This window comes from Myotis brandtii, unplaced genomic scaffold (assembly GCF_000412655.1).
Source record: "Myotis brandtii unplaced genomic scaffold, ASM41265v1 scaffold303, whole genome shotgun sequence".
Classification (NCBI taxonomy): domain Eukaryota; kingdom Metazoa; phylum Chordata; class Mammalia; order Chiroptera; family Vespertilionidae; genus Myotis; species Myotis brandtii.
The window spans coordinates 3,699,584-3,713,266 of record NW_005361573.1 but is presented as its reverse complement, the minus strand read 5'-3'; the positions used below and the strand labels follow the sequence as shown (position 1 = coordinate 3,713,266).

Genomic DNA, 13,683 nt, shown 5'->3' with positions numbered 1-13,683 from the left:
AGGGCGCCTGCAGGAGGCAACCAATCGATGTGTTTCTCTCACATCAGTTTCTCTCTGTCTTTCCCTCTCTCTCCCACTCTTTCTAAAAATCCATGGAGAAATATCCTCGGGTGAGGGTTAACAAAACAAACAAACAAACAAATTTTGAGGGGGGAGGTTGTTATTAACTTAATATTTCCTGAACGAATGCAATAGCCCGAGGCTCAGACTAACTTTTGAGCCTGGGCTACGTGACAGGCCATCCATCTACTGCTGGGAGGTCATGTGATTAACACCCCGGCTGCAGTCGTCCCCAAGACCGACAGTGGGCACCTTCGGGCACGCCAGCAGCTCCAGCGCCAATCGCTGTAACTCACCATGAAGACTGGGGAAGCTCCGATCGAGCCGTAAGGACACCGGCAAAACGGACAAGGTTTCCAGCCTCACACTAACCCACCCCCCAGCCCCCACCGCGCCCTCGGACGGCCAGCTAGCTGTCTTGGAACCTATCGCTAGCAACGGATCTCCTAACCCAGTGATGGCGAACCTTTTGAGCTCAGGCGTGTCAGCGTTTTGAAAAACCCTAACTTAACTCTGGTGCCGTGTCACATCTAGAAATTTTTTGATCTTTGCAACCACAGTAAAACAAAGACTTAGATTTTTGATATTTATTTGATGTATTTAAATGCCATTTAACAAAGAAAAAATCAACCAAAAAAATGAGTTCGCGTGTCACCTCTGACACGCGTGTCACAGGTTCGCCGTCACTGGCCTAACCTCTTCGGCTGGGCTGAGGGGTTACTGACGGAATGCCTACTGCGCACTCCGCGAGCCCAGCCTTGAAGGAGCTCGGAAGCTACGAGGGAGGAAGGGAGAACTGAGAGGATGACAGGCGAGGAGTAGCACACGGACAAGGAGTAGCAGAAAGCGTGACGTGCGTAGCTCCACGTGCGTGGGATTAACCAGGCGGCGCTGGCGTCCCGGACTCCCGCCTTAACGAGAACGGACACTGAACTCCTGGGACAACTATTCTTTGTAAGACTCCCTTCCGGCTCCCTTTGCGTCTGCTGAGGACTTTCAGGTTAGCGAGCAGAAAAACGGGATCTGTCGTCCAAGAGGTTTCAAATCAGGCGGCTCCCTGTCCCCAATCGTTCACCATCACACGTTTGCCATTTCGCCCGACACCGCTTCTCGCCACTCACATCTAGTCCTATTCTAAAGGCGCTGTCCGTCCCGGAACCGAAAGGATCGGCTTTCTGGACGTGGGACCTTTTCACCGCGTGAAGCTCCGGGGACGACACGGACAGTCTTCCTCCCGCAGGCCACCTTGACGCCTCTGCAACCACCACGCCTGGGCGGGCTTTCCCGTAGTGGGGGGGCGGGGGGGGGAAGCACGGACTACTGTACCTGCAGGAAGAATAAATGCTGCGTGATCTCCTGAACCAGCTCCTCCTCCGCGTTCTCGGGGTAAAACTTGGCCAGGAAGTGGAAGGTGACCGGCTCTTCCTTCGAAACATCATGATCCAGCACCTGCAGGATCGCAGAGCAAAAGACAAAACAGGCTACGTTGGCACCTCTTCTCCCCAATGCCCCCATCGAAGAACCTCTTGCAGGGAGCATATAGATATTTTTCCTCCTCTAAATTCATCACATGCCCGGCCAGTGTGGCTCAGTGGTTGAGCATCAACCTATGAACCCAGGAGGTCCTGGTTCGATTCCCGGTCAGGGCACGTGCCTGGATTGCCGGCTCGATCCCCAGTGTGGGGCGTGAGGGAGGCAGCCGATCAATGACTCTCTTCTCATCATGGCTGTTTCTATCTCTCTCCCTCTCCCTTCCTCTCTGAAATCAATAAAAATATATATATTTAAAAAGTAATAAATTCATCACATTTCCCAGAGGTTGTGACTAACAAGAGGTATTACTTCAAACGGCCTTTCTGAACCAAGCTAATTAACGGGTGCCCGAGGGGTGAGGAGAGCGAAGATGAAGGCACTGATGTTCTCAAGGCCACAGAGATCGTCAACAATAATAAATGTCTGACTCCAAGGTCCTGGGCTGCCGGCCTTTATCGTAGGCGGAATGTTTTTTTCTAACGTTTTTGAAAATAGTGGCAAATATTTCTTTATTCTCTTTTCTTGCTGCCAACAACCCCCAACATCCAGGTCCATATTGGAACGGAGCTTCGGACGATGAACTGAATCTTTGTCAAATCAGCTGAACACCAGCTAAGCAGGAGACGTGGAACGTGTCCCTCGTGGCAACCCTGTGTTTCAAGGAACCTCCAGAGACGCCCCACAAGAACACGTGGGCGCAGGCAGTAAGCCACACGCCTTTCATCTCCCAGCGATCCCACCCACCCCCCGAAAAGCCTGCGCCATCTGCTCTCCAGAACGAGTTTCCCTCCAGGCCATAAACATGCCATGTGACAGGCTCCGAGTCCCCATTAACATGGGTCACAGTTGATTTCCTTTGAGCAGCAAGGCACCCTGGTTCCTGATGCCCCCAGTCCGATAGCCATTTGGCCAACACTCGGGGAGACGATTTAAATTCACTTCGCTGAGAATCACAAGAAGATACTAGGAAGCTTTGCTGTCTTTGGTAGATCGCTTTCCACGCCCCGGTCCAAATTCCAATGGGTGGTTCCCAGAAGACTTAACATAAACCTGATCTCGGATAATCTTTTTTTTTATTTTAAATGTTTTTTTATAGATTTTTATTTTTATTTTTTTAAATATATTTTTATTGATTTCAGAGAGAGGAAGGGAGAGGGAGAGAGAGAGATAGAAACATCAATAATGAGAGAGAATCATTGACTGGCTGCCTCCTGCAGGCCCCCCACTGGGGATCGAGCCCGCAACCTGGGCATGTGCCCTTGACTAGAATCAAACCCGGGACCCTTCAGTCTGCAGGCCGACACTCTATCCACTGAGCCAAACCGGCTAGGGCTGATCTCGGACGAGCTTGCTGACATGGGCACAAGGTGGGCAACTTGACGTTCGAGATCATTGGGGAATACCGTGTGAAATTTATAAGCTGCGGGGATTCCAACACGAAGACTCAGATGAGTGTCCATCTGTAAGTAATGTGAACATGTGAGTTTAGAGTCAAAGTGGCAGAAGTCGGGAGGCTTTGTTTATCATGCCATGTGGCAGATAATAAAATCAGGCTCCATTTGGGGTAAGAATTAGACACTGACTTCCTCTGAGATTCACTGAGAAACACATATGGCCCTGGTCTCAACCATCTTCGTGGTTAGGTAGGCAGGTAAGCAGGCGAGTATGTCTTTGTGTGCACGGATGAACCCACACAGAGGGCAGCTTCCCCGGGCGATATTCACTTCTGAGCCGCATCAGAACTGCTGGGAGCCCGAGTCAGGCCTCAGCAGCCCCAGAAAATCACGAGGACTAAATGGACACTCTTCCTTCATCACAGGGACCAGGGCACTCCTTACTCCTTAGATTGCACGAATGAGTAGACTGGGTCGGGCCATGGTGATTCTCAAAAAGACTTTTAGCCCGGCCGGCGTGGCTCAGTGGCTGAGCGTTGACCTATGAACCAGGAGGTCACGGTTCGATTCCCGGTCAGGGCACATGCCCTGGTTTCGGGCTCGATCCCCAGTGGGGGGTGTGCAGGAGGCAGCCGATCAATGCTTCTCTCTCAACATGGATGCTTCTCTCTCTCTCTCCCTCTCCCTCTCCCTCTCCCTTCCTCTCTGAAAATCAATAAAAATATATTTAAAATAAAATAAAATTTCATAAAGCACATGAGCCCCAAGAACATCTTTCCACGACATATATTCTAACGTATGTCACTTTTATTCACGAAGTCCGTCTAGCAGCTCAGTGAGCTGACCGGCATTAACGCCAAAAGCAGGCAGCCCGGTGACGACGAGGAAAGGGGCCAGGGGTGGCAGCAGTTTCATGGTGGTGGGTTCTGCGTAGCCCAGGAGAGCCTGGGTGGGGTAGGAAACCCCCTTCTCTACCCTGGATCCGCCAAGCCCCACGGTGAGCAGCTACGCTGGGCCCTCGCGCAGGGAGGAGCCGGAGCACACACCCACCCCTCCGGTCCCATCCACTTGCGGCCCAACCTTCTTGTCCGTCTTGAGCCAGGCCACGGTGTCCTTGATCGTGTACTGCAGCCCGAAGAACCAGGTTTCCCGCAGCCCCAGGGTCCGGCACACCAAATCGAACAGGTCCTTCCCTTTCCACTTCATCTGCAACACAGCAAACCAGGAGGGGAAGTAAAAACCACAAAGAACATGGTGAGCCAGCGTTATTCACAACAGCTAAGATCTGGAAACAGCCCAAGTGCCCAGCAGGAGATGAGCGGATAGAAGAGCTGTGGGACAGTTACACTATGGAATACTATGCAGCGAGAGAGAGAGAGAGAGAGAGAGAGAGATATCTTTCCCTTTGGGACAGCATGGATGGACCTGGAAAATACTACGCTATTCCCTTCTCTTTAAAATAAATAAAAACATAAAGGAATAGCATGATATTATGTCAAGTTCTAAGACTAAAGGTCATAAGTATTATGTGAATTTAAAAATATTTTCATAGATTAAAAAATACTAATACAAAAACCATGTCTAGCCCGGTCAGCATGGCTCAATGGTTGAGCATCTACCTATGAAGCAGGAGGTCACAGTTCAATTCCTGGTCAGGGCACATGACCAGATTGCAAGCTCAGTCCTTAGTGTGGGATGTGCAGGAGGCAGCCAATCAATGATTATCTCTCATCATTGATGTTTCTATCTCTTTCTCCTTTTCCCTTCCTCTCTAAAATCAATAAATAAATATATATATATATACATATATATATATATATGCATATAAATATATATTTTAAACCACACACACAAAACACTGTGAGCAAGAGCCACTCTCGGGTTCCAGGATGCGGAGAGGACACGAAGGTGGCTGACGGGCACAGGCTCCTAAACAATGTGAAGGCTTCCTCCACAAAACCAGGAGCGGGGAGATGCCGACGAGAGCTGAACGGCTCAGTCGCTGCACAGCACACACGGCGCCTCCCTCGGACAGCTCCCCACCGACCTCAGCACCCACAGAGCCCGTTCAGGAAAACCGGGAAATGCGCGTCCTCACCTTGGAGAGCCGAGCCTCCGGAATGAACCGGGGAGGGGGCCAGCTTCCGGGCACATTAATTTCCTTGAGATTTTGTCTTTTTTTTTTTTAAATCACGACCTTGGCCTTTGATAAAAGACCAGTGATCTGTTGTTTGCTTGTTTCACTTTGTTTTAAAATTTAAAGGCTGGTTTTACCAGAACTTTTGTTTTTTTAAAGCAACATAGGAAAAGAAGTTGTAACCAAAGCCATAAATCATGGAGAAAAACAACATTAGAGACGAGTCAGTCCACGCTGATCACGCTGTAGAACTGAGGCCAAAGGGGAGGCAACTGCTCCAGTTTGAAACTCTCAGCGTCTGAACCAGGGGACGAGCGGAGACCGATATACCGTAGTGCACACATTCGCATTCAACAGGCTCGCTTTCAAAAGGGCCTGAGCCAGCGGTTCTCAACCTGTGGGCCGCGACCCCTTTGGGGGTCAAACGACCCTTTCACGGGGGTCGCCTAAGACCATCGGAAAACACACATATAACTACATATTGTTTTTGTGATTAATCACTATGCTTTAATTATGTTCAATTTGTAACAATGAAAATACATCCTGCATATCAGATATTTACATGACGATTCATAACAGTAGCAAAATTACAGTGATGAAGTAGCAACGAAAATAATTTTATGGCTGGGGGTCACCACAACATGAGGAGCTGTATTAAAGGATCGCGGCATTAGGAAGGTTGAGAACCACTGGCCTGAGCAATGGCTGCTACACCCCTCAGCCGTCCAATCTCTCAGCTGGAAAAATAAGTTCCACATCTTCATAGGGAAAGAAAATGCCCCGCGGTTTAGTGAATGTTGCCACCTTGTGGCTTTCGAGTTAAATCACCCAACCTGTTCCCATACTGCCCGTGGGCCTCGGCTCGCCCCCTACCCCCAAGGGCCCCCAAGTCCCAGGTGGGCATTCAGATGTAGGCCAGGTACAGTCATGAGCAGGTGAGACACGTCACAGCGTCAGTGGGCGTAGCGAGAATGAACCTGGGACTCAATGACAGCGTAGCCGGACGCCAGAAGAACAAGAGCACTCGACTGCAGACCCAGCTCTCCTTCTGCCCTCATTAGACATCTCCACCCAGGCCCGGCCGGCGTGGCTCAGTGGTTGAGCGTCGACCTACGAATCAGGAGGTCAGGGTTCGGTTCCCGGTCAGGGCACATGCCCGGGGTTGTGGGCTTGACCCCCAGTGGGGGACTTGCAGGAGGCTCATCCTCTCTCTCTCTCTCTCTCTCTCTCTCTCTCTCTCTCTTCCTCCCTATAATAAAATAAATAAGGAAGGAAGGAAGGAAGGAAGGAAGGAAGGAAGGAAGGAAGGAAGGAAGGAAGGAAATAAATAAATCTCCACCCAGTTCCTGGCACAATGAAGGAATGAGGGAATAATTAGGGTTTAGACGACTTGGTATAAAAGCAAAGAAGGGAAAAAATAAGTTAGGCCTCTGATATCCGATTGGCTTGGGCTAAACCCTGAATCGACAGAGGACTTTTCCCCGCAGGGCTTCTATTTTTAATATCTGTGAATGAACAGCGTGTTCTCTACGAGGCTCTCAGCAGGAGAGCCCTCCCTCCCCCAGGCCTGCAGTCCAATCAAAGAGCAAAGGAGCAGCCCAGATGGAAGGACTCCAAATCTGCAGCAGACAAGTGGCCGGGATGCGCCCTGGCTTTTGTCCTTCGCGGGAGCCGCGTCTCCTATCTGTCCTTCTCGCTCTGCCCCTGTCCCCTCCCTGGGACTTTAGTGAGGCCCCCGAGACACTACAGAGGTTGACGTTTTAGAAATCATTTCACAGAGAATGAAATCAAATGACATTTTTTAAAAATGATCCCTTTCCCCCTTTGCAGGGCTTAGGACTGCTCGTTGGCACAACGCGTCCCCTGCCTGACCACCGGACAAAGGGTTTTTTAATGCACGCACGGCAGGTTTCAATTCCTACAGGCAGACGGCACCGAAGAAACGTTATTTTGGAAAACTAGAAGCTTCAGGATGCTGATTATTCTCTTGTCTCTATTTTAAGCCAGGACACAGTCTATAAATTATAAATGACTACCTTGCTACAAGATAATGGAACAATAAAAAACCAGACATTAGCTTGGAGAAGTTAAACACCCCAGGGCCAAGATCAAAGTAATTCCAAATCCTCCCTAACTCACAGCCCCGGCCAGGCTGGGATACAGCACGGCAAGGCACCACGGCACCACGGCACCACGGCACCACCACGGCACGAAGGGGCTGCCAATGGGATGCGCGGGCATCTGAAGGAAGCTGCAAAGGGAATGACGAGGGACTGTCCTGACTTGGGAGTTTAAATTCTCAAGCATAATGCTGCATTAATGCGATTTTCTTGTATTCCTTCCTCCTTCTTTGTTTTTAAAATACAGAACTATCCCTGTTGAATGCAGAGCCGATGTCTTTGTTCCCAGGGTGCTGGCAAGAGGAGGGGGGGGGGGGGGAATTCTCACACTGATTCAAAATGCCCTGCTTGGATTTTTAACTTAAGGCCCTAGCTGGTCTGGCTCAGTGGATAGAGCGTCGGCCCGCGGACTGAAGGGTCCCGGGTTCGATTCCGGTCAAAGGCACACGCCCGGGTTGCAGGCTCGATCCCCAGATGTTTCTACATCTCTTTTCCTCTCCCTTCCTCTCTGAAATCAATAAAAATATAAAAATAAAAAAAAAGAATCCGAGAATGTCGGAGTTGGAAATAAGCCTACTTACTGCGTCTACCTACTACAGATCTACCCCCTTTTTGTATAAATAAGGAAACTGAGTCACAGATCCTGCTAACGTAGACCCTGACCTTTTCCACAGTGGATAGAGCGTCGGCCTGCGGACTCACGGGTCCCAGGTTCGATTCCAGTCAAGGGCATGTCCCTGGGTGACGGGCACATACCCAGTGGGGAGTGTGCAGGAGGCAGCTGATGGATGTTTCTCTCTCGTCGATGTTTCTAACTCTCTATCTCTCTCCCTCCTCTCTGTAAAAAATCAATAAAATATGTTTAAAAAAAGAAGAATTTGTTCTTTTAGGTTAATTCTCACCACCAACATGGTGTTACCAACCCGAGGATGGCCTGTCCAACGTGCCCTCCCCAAGACGCATGAGGCTTGCTTAGTCCTCCTAACTCGGGGCTCCACTTCTTCACAAACAAGAACCATGTTTCGCAGTGGCTCTGAGTGGTTCTCGGGACGCCCTGTGCAGGGGGGTCTTGGGCTGTGAATGGGGCCTCCTTGGTGACAGCCGACTGACATCGTGTTCTCTAACTCTCTATCCCTCTCCCTTCCTCTCTGTGACAACCTTCCTAATGCCGCCACCCTTTAATACAGTCCCTCATGTTGTGGTGACCCCCAACCATAAAATTATTTTCGTTGCTACTTCATCACTGTAATGTTGCTACTGTTATGAATCATCATGTAAATATCTGATATGCAGGATGTATTTTCATTGTTACAAATTGAACGTAATGAAAGCATGGTGATTAATCACAAAAACAGTATGTAATTATAGATGTGTTTTCCGATGGTTTTAGGCGACCCCTGTGAAAGGGTCGTTCGACCCCCAAAGGGGTCGCGACCTACAGGTTGAGAACCGCTGGTCTAGAGGCAAAAAAGCTTGGCTGGTCCTCCTGGGAAGGGATAGTATTAAGACTGGAGAGTATTGACTGCTGAGCTTCCAAAAGGACCAAGAGGGCCATCTAACGGCGCGTCTTTGTGAGCCATCTGACTCGGCCTCTCCCGCGTGCACCTCGGGACACAGAACGTCGTCTGCGTGACTGTTTCCTCCTTGTCCCCGAGGACGGGTCATATCTAGGACCCTCCCAGCGATACAGGAAAGAAGGTAAATCGTTATAAGAGACAGATGTCCCGGGACATCGGGACTTCATTCTTCCCGGGAACCAGTCCGAAGGGCCCGGGCAGGGGGTGGCTATCTAACGTGGACCGGCATCTCGGTCCCCGTCACGCTGCGACCTTGGGCACGTTACCGGACTTTCTCACGCTTCTCGATGGGGATGATCGACAGATGATCTGAGCAGACTGATCTCAGGACTAAGAGCGCTGATACAATGAAAAGGCCCGAGGTAGAGACCTGCCCACAGGAAATACTCAATAAAGGGTAGCGACTCGTCCATCCCAGCCCTGCCTCCACTCCTGATACTCTCAAGGGGCACGGCTGAAAGCCTCCCAGTCCTCTTTCGCTCCACGGATGATGGATGACAGACGAGAAAGGGCGCCATCAATTCTCATTGAACGGACCCCGCCATCACTCATTTGACAAACATTTATTGAGCAGCCACTACGTCCTAGTCGTCCTGCTCAGCACAGGAGATAAATGATGAATTCGGGGCAAGACACTGTCCCGATTCACGTCTGACAGGGAAGACAGGTAAATGGATAACGCACATGCAACCTGGTAAATGCTAACAGAACAGAGCGCGATGGGAACACAACCCAGGCCTGGGGCGGGGGGCGGGCCTGCGCTGGGGAGCCGCTGTCTGAGCTGGGTCTTAAAAGCCAAGTGGGGCTGAAACCGGTTTGGCTCAGTGGATAGAGCGTCGGCCTGCGGACTGAAAGGTCCCAGGTTCGATTCCGGTCAAGGGCATGTACCTGGGTTGCGGGCACATCCCCCGTGGGAGATGTGCAGGAGGCAGCTGATCGATGGTTCTCTCTCATTGATGTTTCTAACTCTCTATCTCTCTCCCTTCCTCTCGGTAAAAAATCAATAAAATATATATTTTTTTTTAAATGACAACTTTCTTTAAAAAAAAAAAGCCAAGTGGGGTAGCTGGTCCTCTGGTGAAGGGGCTAAGAAAGCAGGTGGAGTACCCATACGACTGTCAGCTGATTTCTCAACAGAAACTTTGCAGGCCAAAAGAGAGTGGCAAGAAATATTCAAAGTGATGAATACCAAGAACCTACAACCAAGACTACTTTATCCAGCAAAGCTATCATTCAGAAGTGAAGGCCAGATAAAGAGCTTCACAGATAAGAAAAAGCTAAAGGAGTTCATCACCACCAAACCAGTATTATATGAAATGCTGAAAGGTATCCTTTAAGAAGAGGAAGAAGAAGAAAAAGGTAAAGATACAAATTATGAACAACAAATACACATCTATCAACAAGTGAATCTAAAAATCAAGTGAATAAATAATCTGATGAACAGAATAAACTGGTGAATATAATAGAATGGATGAGGACAGTGGGTGGGGAGTGAGGGCGGAGGGTGGGGTGGGAACTGGGTGGAGGGGAGTTATGGTGGGGAAAAAAGAGGAACCAATGTAATAATCTGAACAATAAAGATTTAATTAAAAAAAAAAAAGAAAGCAGGTGGGGGAGGGGGGGTCACACCAGCTGGAGGGAACAGCGTGTCTGCCACTTGGGCCCAAGCTGTTGCCAACGAAGGAATGTTCTCTGCACTTTCCTAGTGTCTGACAAGCAGCACGATCACCCTCGCTGCAGCACTGAACGCTCAGCGCAGCACTGAGACGCAGCTCCAGCCCAGTGCGTGTGACGGCTCCACGGCTGGTCAGGAGCCACGCCGTTCAGCCACTGGTTCTGAGCAGCCACACATCCCATCACAACACCTGCCAGATCTCTAAGAAGCCACGGCCAGTGGGACGAGCGTCGACCTATGAACCAGGAGGTCACGGTTCGATTCCCGGTCAGGGCACAGGCCCGGGCTGCGGGCTCGATCCCCAGTGTGGGGCGTGCAGGAGGCAGCCGATTGACGATTCTCTCTCATCGTTGATGTTTCTCTCGCTCTCTCCCTCTCCCTTCCTTTCTAAAATCAATAAAAAACATATTTTAAAAAATAAAATATTTCCTTTTCTGACACCTGATCGCACTACGGAAAGGCCGTTTTGTTTGCCACAGGGCCTGTCATTTTTCCTGAAGGCACTGCCAAAAATAGAACAGCTCCTGGTTTTGATGAAACGTCCCTTTAAACCCGGGATGTGCCCATCTCTTCCCACCGGGCCCAAGCGCTCAAACTGTTCCGCGGGCACGACCACAACAGCTCCTGGCCTCGCCTTGGCCTCGCGGCGGGAAGCTGAGCGGCAGAGGCTCACTTTTCGGACAGAAAAAAGAGAGGTGGGGGGAGCGAGGTGACCCGCAGGGAGAAGTAAGGCAGGAAGGAGCCCTAACCGGTTTGGCTCAGTGGATAGAGCATCAGCCTTTGGATTCAACGGTCCCGGGTTCGATTCCGGTCAAGGGCGTGTACCTTGGTTGTGGGCACATCCCCAGTGGGGAGTGTGCAGGAGGCAGCTGATCGATGTTTCTCTCACTCATCGATGTTTCTAACTCTCTATCCCTCTCCCTTCCTCTCTGTAAAAAATCAATAAAATATTAAAAAAAAAAAAAAGAAAGGCAGGAAGGAGCACAGATCTGGACTCCCCGGCACGTGCGCTCCCTCCACTCCGTGGACCTCGAGCTCAAGGTGCCCTTCAAGCGCAGGGGCTCACGGAAGTGAGGCTGGGAGGGCGACGCCCGGTGCTTTGTGGCTGTGCCCTCTATTACGTGAACAGTCCGCAGAGCTATTTCATAGATCTATACTTGTGCCTGCACCAAAGACAGATGCGGATGAACTTTATAAACAGGAGTAAGAGCCGCCAGCTTGTTATTTTTTGTAGGGGCTGAATTTATGAGCTTTATCCAGAGTGAAGTGCTTGTCATTTATCAACCCAGAGTGTTTTAAGTAAACGGCGCTGAGCACTCAGCCTCCGCAGCGGGGCCGTGGCCGGATGCAGCACTTACCTGCTGCAGGAAGCTCCTGGCACCGACGACCCACAGGGCTGGCGGGGGGCTGTTGACCAGGGAAGCGCGGTGAGTAACACCCATGACAGTCATCTTACCATGGGCCGGTTTAGACTACCATCGGCCCTGGCTGGGGTGGCTCAGTTGGGTTGGAGCGCCGTCCCAGGCACCGAAGGGTCCCAGGTTCGATTCCCGATCAGGGCACACACCCAGGTTGTGTTATGGGAGGCAACCATCAATGTTTCTCTCTCACATCGATATTTCTCTCTCTCTCTCATCAATAAAAAAATATATATTTTTTAAAGAAAACTTCTTTAAAAAAGTGCATCAAACAGTTAGCTCCCTTACAGATAGAGCAACAGAAGGAACTGTGGTTCCCCCGGTTCAGGACATGCAACACGTGTTTACCGTTATCCCAGAGACGGAAAACCAAGGGTGGCCGTGGTTTCTCCTCCCAATGTTTACCCCTGACTTTTGTGGTCATGGCTGGCCTACGGGAACTGATTCACTACAGGAGACTTGAGAACCAAAGATGCTAACGTACCAGATCCAAATACAACTTTTATTTGTCCGTTTTGAAAAAAAAACAACAACAGATGCCAAATCCAAATACCTCCATATCCAGGATAAACACAATCTAAAGAGTTATTAAAAATGATTTTGCTGGACAGCTAGTGAATAATGAGTCCCATTAAAATATTATTTCATTAAGGAGGATAAAAAAAGTTCGGTAATGCAGGAATAAAACCAGCACTCCCCAGCTCAATGTGGTATCACCGTAACCCAGAAACAGGTGCTTGTGTCTTATGAGCTCGCACTACACAACATCGTGCTGTTCCCTATTGCAATGAAAGGAGACACACTCCCAATTAGCCATTATTTCTCACCATGAGGGGCAAGGGGACCCTCCAAACAGAAACAGGATTTTAGCAAAAAAAAGAAATTCATTTCTCTGGTCTACCAATCACAGCCCCCTATGTCACTCATCTAAATCTGAGCAAAATCTCACAAACCTAAAGCCTCTTCTTTGCAAAAAAAAACAAACAAACAAACAAAAAAAAAACCATCTCCACTCTCTTGTCCTGTCAATTTCTGTCATAATCAACCATAGCAAAGTAATTTTCCTGTCCCCGTCCTCCAACCGTCCCTGTTAGTACGCGAAATCTATTTAAATGACTGGTTTCAAGACCTTCCACCTTGAAATTACTTCCTCCCTCTGTCAACCAATTTCCCGGCCTTGTTCCAACCCAGCCTGCCCCTTCCCGAGTCAGCAAAACGATGCGCTTCCATTTATCCGTAACCAGGCCTTCCTAAGATCCGTTTATCTCATCGCTGTCGCCCTCCCCACAAACAACACCAGGCCCGTGAGTCGGGCTGCACAGAAAAAGAAGGTGTCTGCCTGTCCCCACGACTCCTGTCCTGCCTCCGGTTCTGCGCATCACACGCTCCTTGAGAGCAAGAGCTGCTTCAAGTCTCCTCGAATCGTGCTGGCGGCTGACGATGCTGATGATAATGATGATGATGATGACAGCTCGAGGAGGCTCCTGAGCAGAACAGCCTTCTAAGGAATGATTGCCGCGAAGCCGGGGGTTAGGGTGCTCCTCGTTAAAACTGTAATTGCATAAGTGGGCCTGGAGGTATAGCTGTTCCCGCTCTGGTGACACAGACTGGTTCCCTCTCTCTAAAAACACCTTGGCAAGGAATTCGCACTCTCAGAGAACCGACAAGAAAAATTTCCACAGAACAAGAGAGTCACAGCACTTTGGGAAGTCACAGAAGGGAGGTTTGAAACGCTGGTAAGTCTTTCAAAAGAAAATCTATTATAGTTT

General features: G+C 49.7%; 1 protein-coding gene across 2 annotated transcripts in view; it reads right to left on the bottom strand.

Moving 5' to 3' along the window:
- Nucleotides 1-13,683, bottom strand: part of NF2 (neurofibromin 2 (merlin)) — a 65,025-nt gene that overhangs the window by 42,414 nt on the left and 8,928 nt on the right. For both annotated transcript variants that reach the window (XM_005869737.2, XM_014542513.1), the window contains exons 2-3: nucleotides 4,068-4,193; nucleotides 1,387-1,509 (exon numbers count right to left, since the gene is read on the bottom strand). In XM_005869737.2, coding sequence (XP_005869799.1) covers nucleotides 1,387-1,509; nucleotides 4,068-4,193 — 249 coding nt within the window. The remainder of the gene's footprint in view (nucleotides 1-1,386; nucleotides 1,510-4,067; nucleotides 4,194-13,683) is intronic.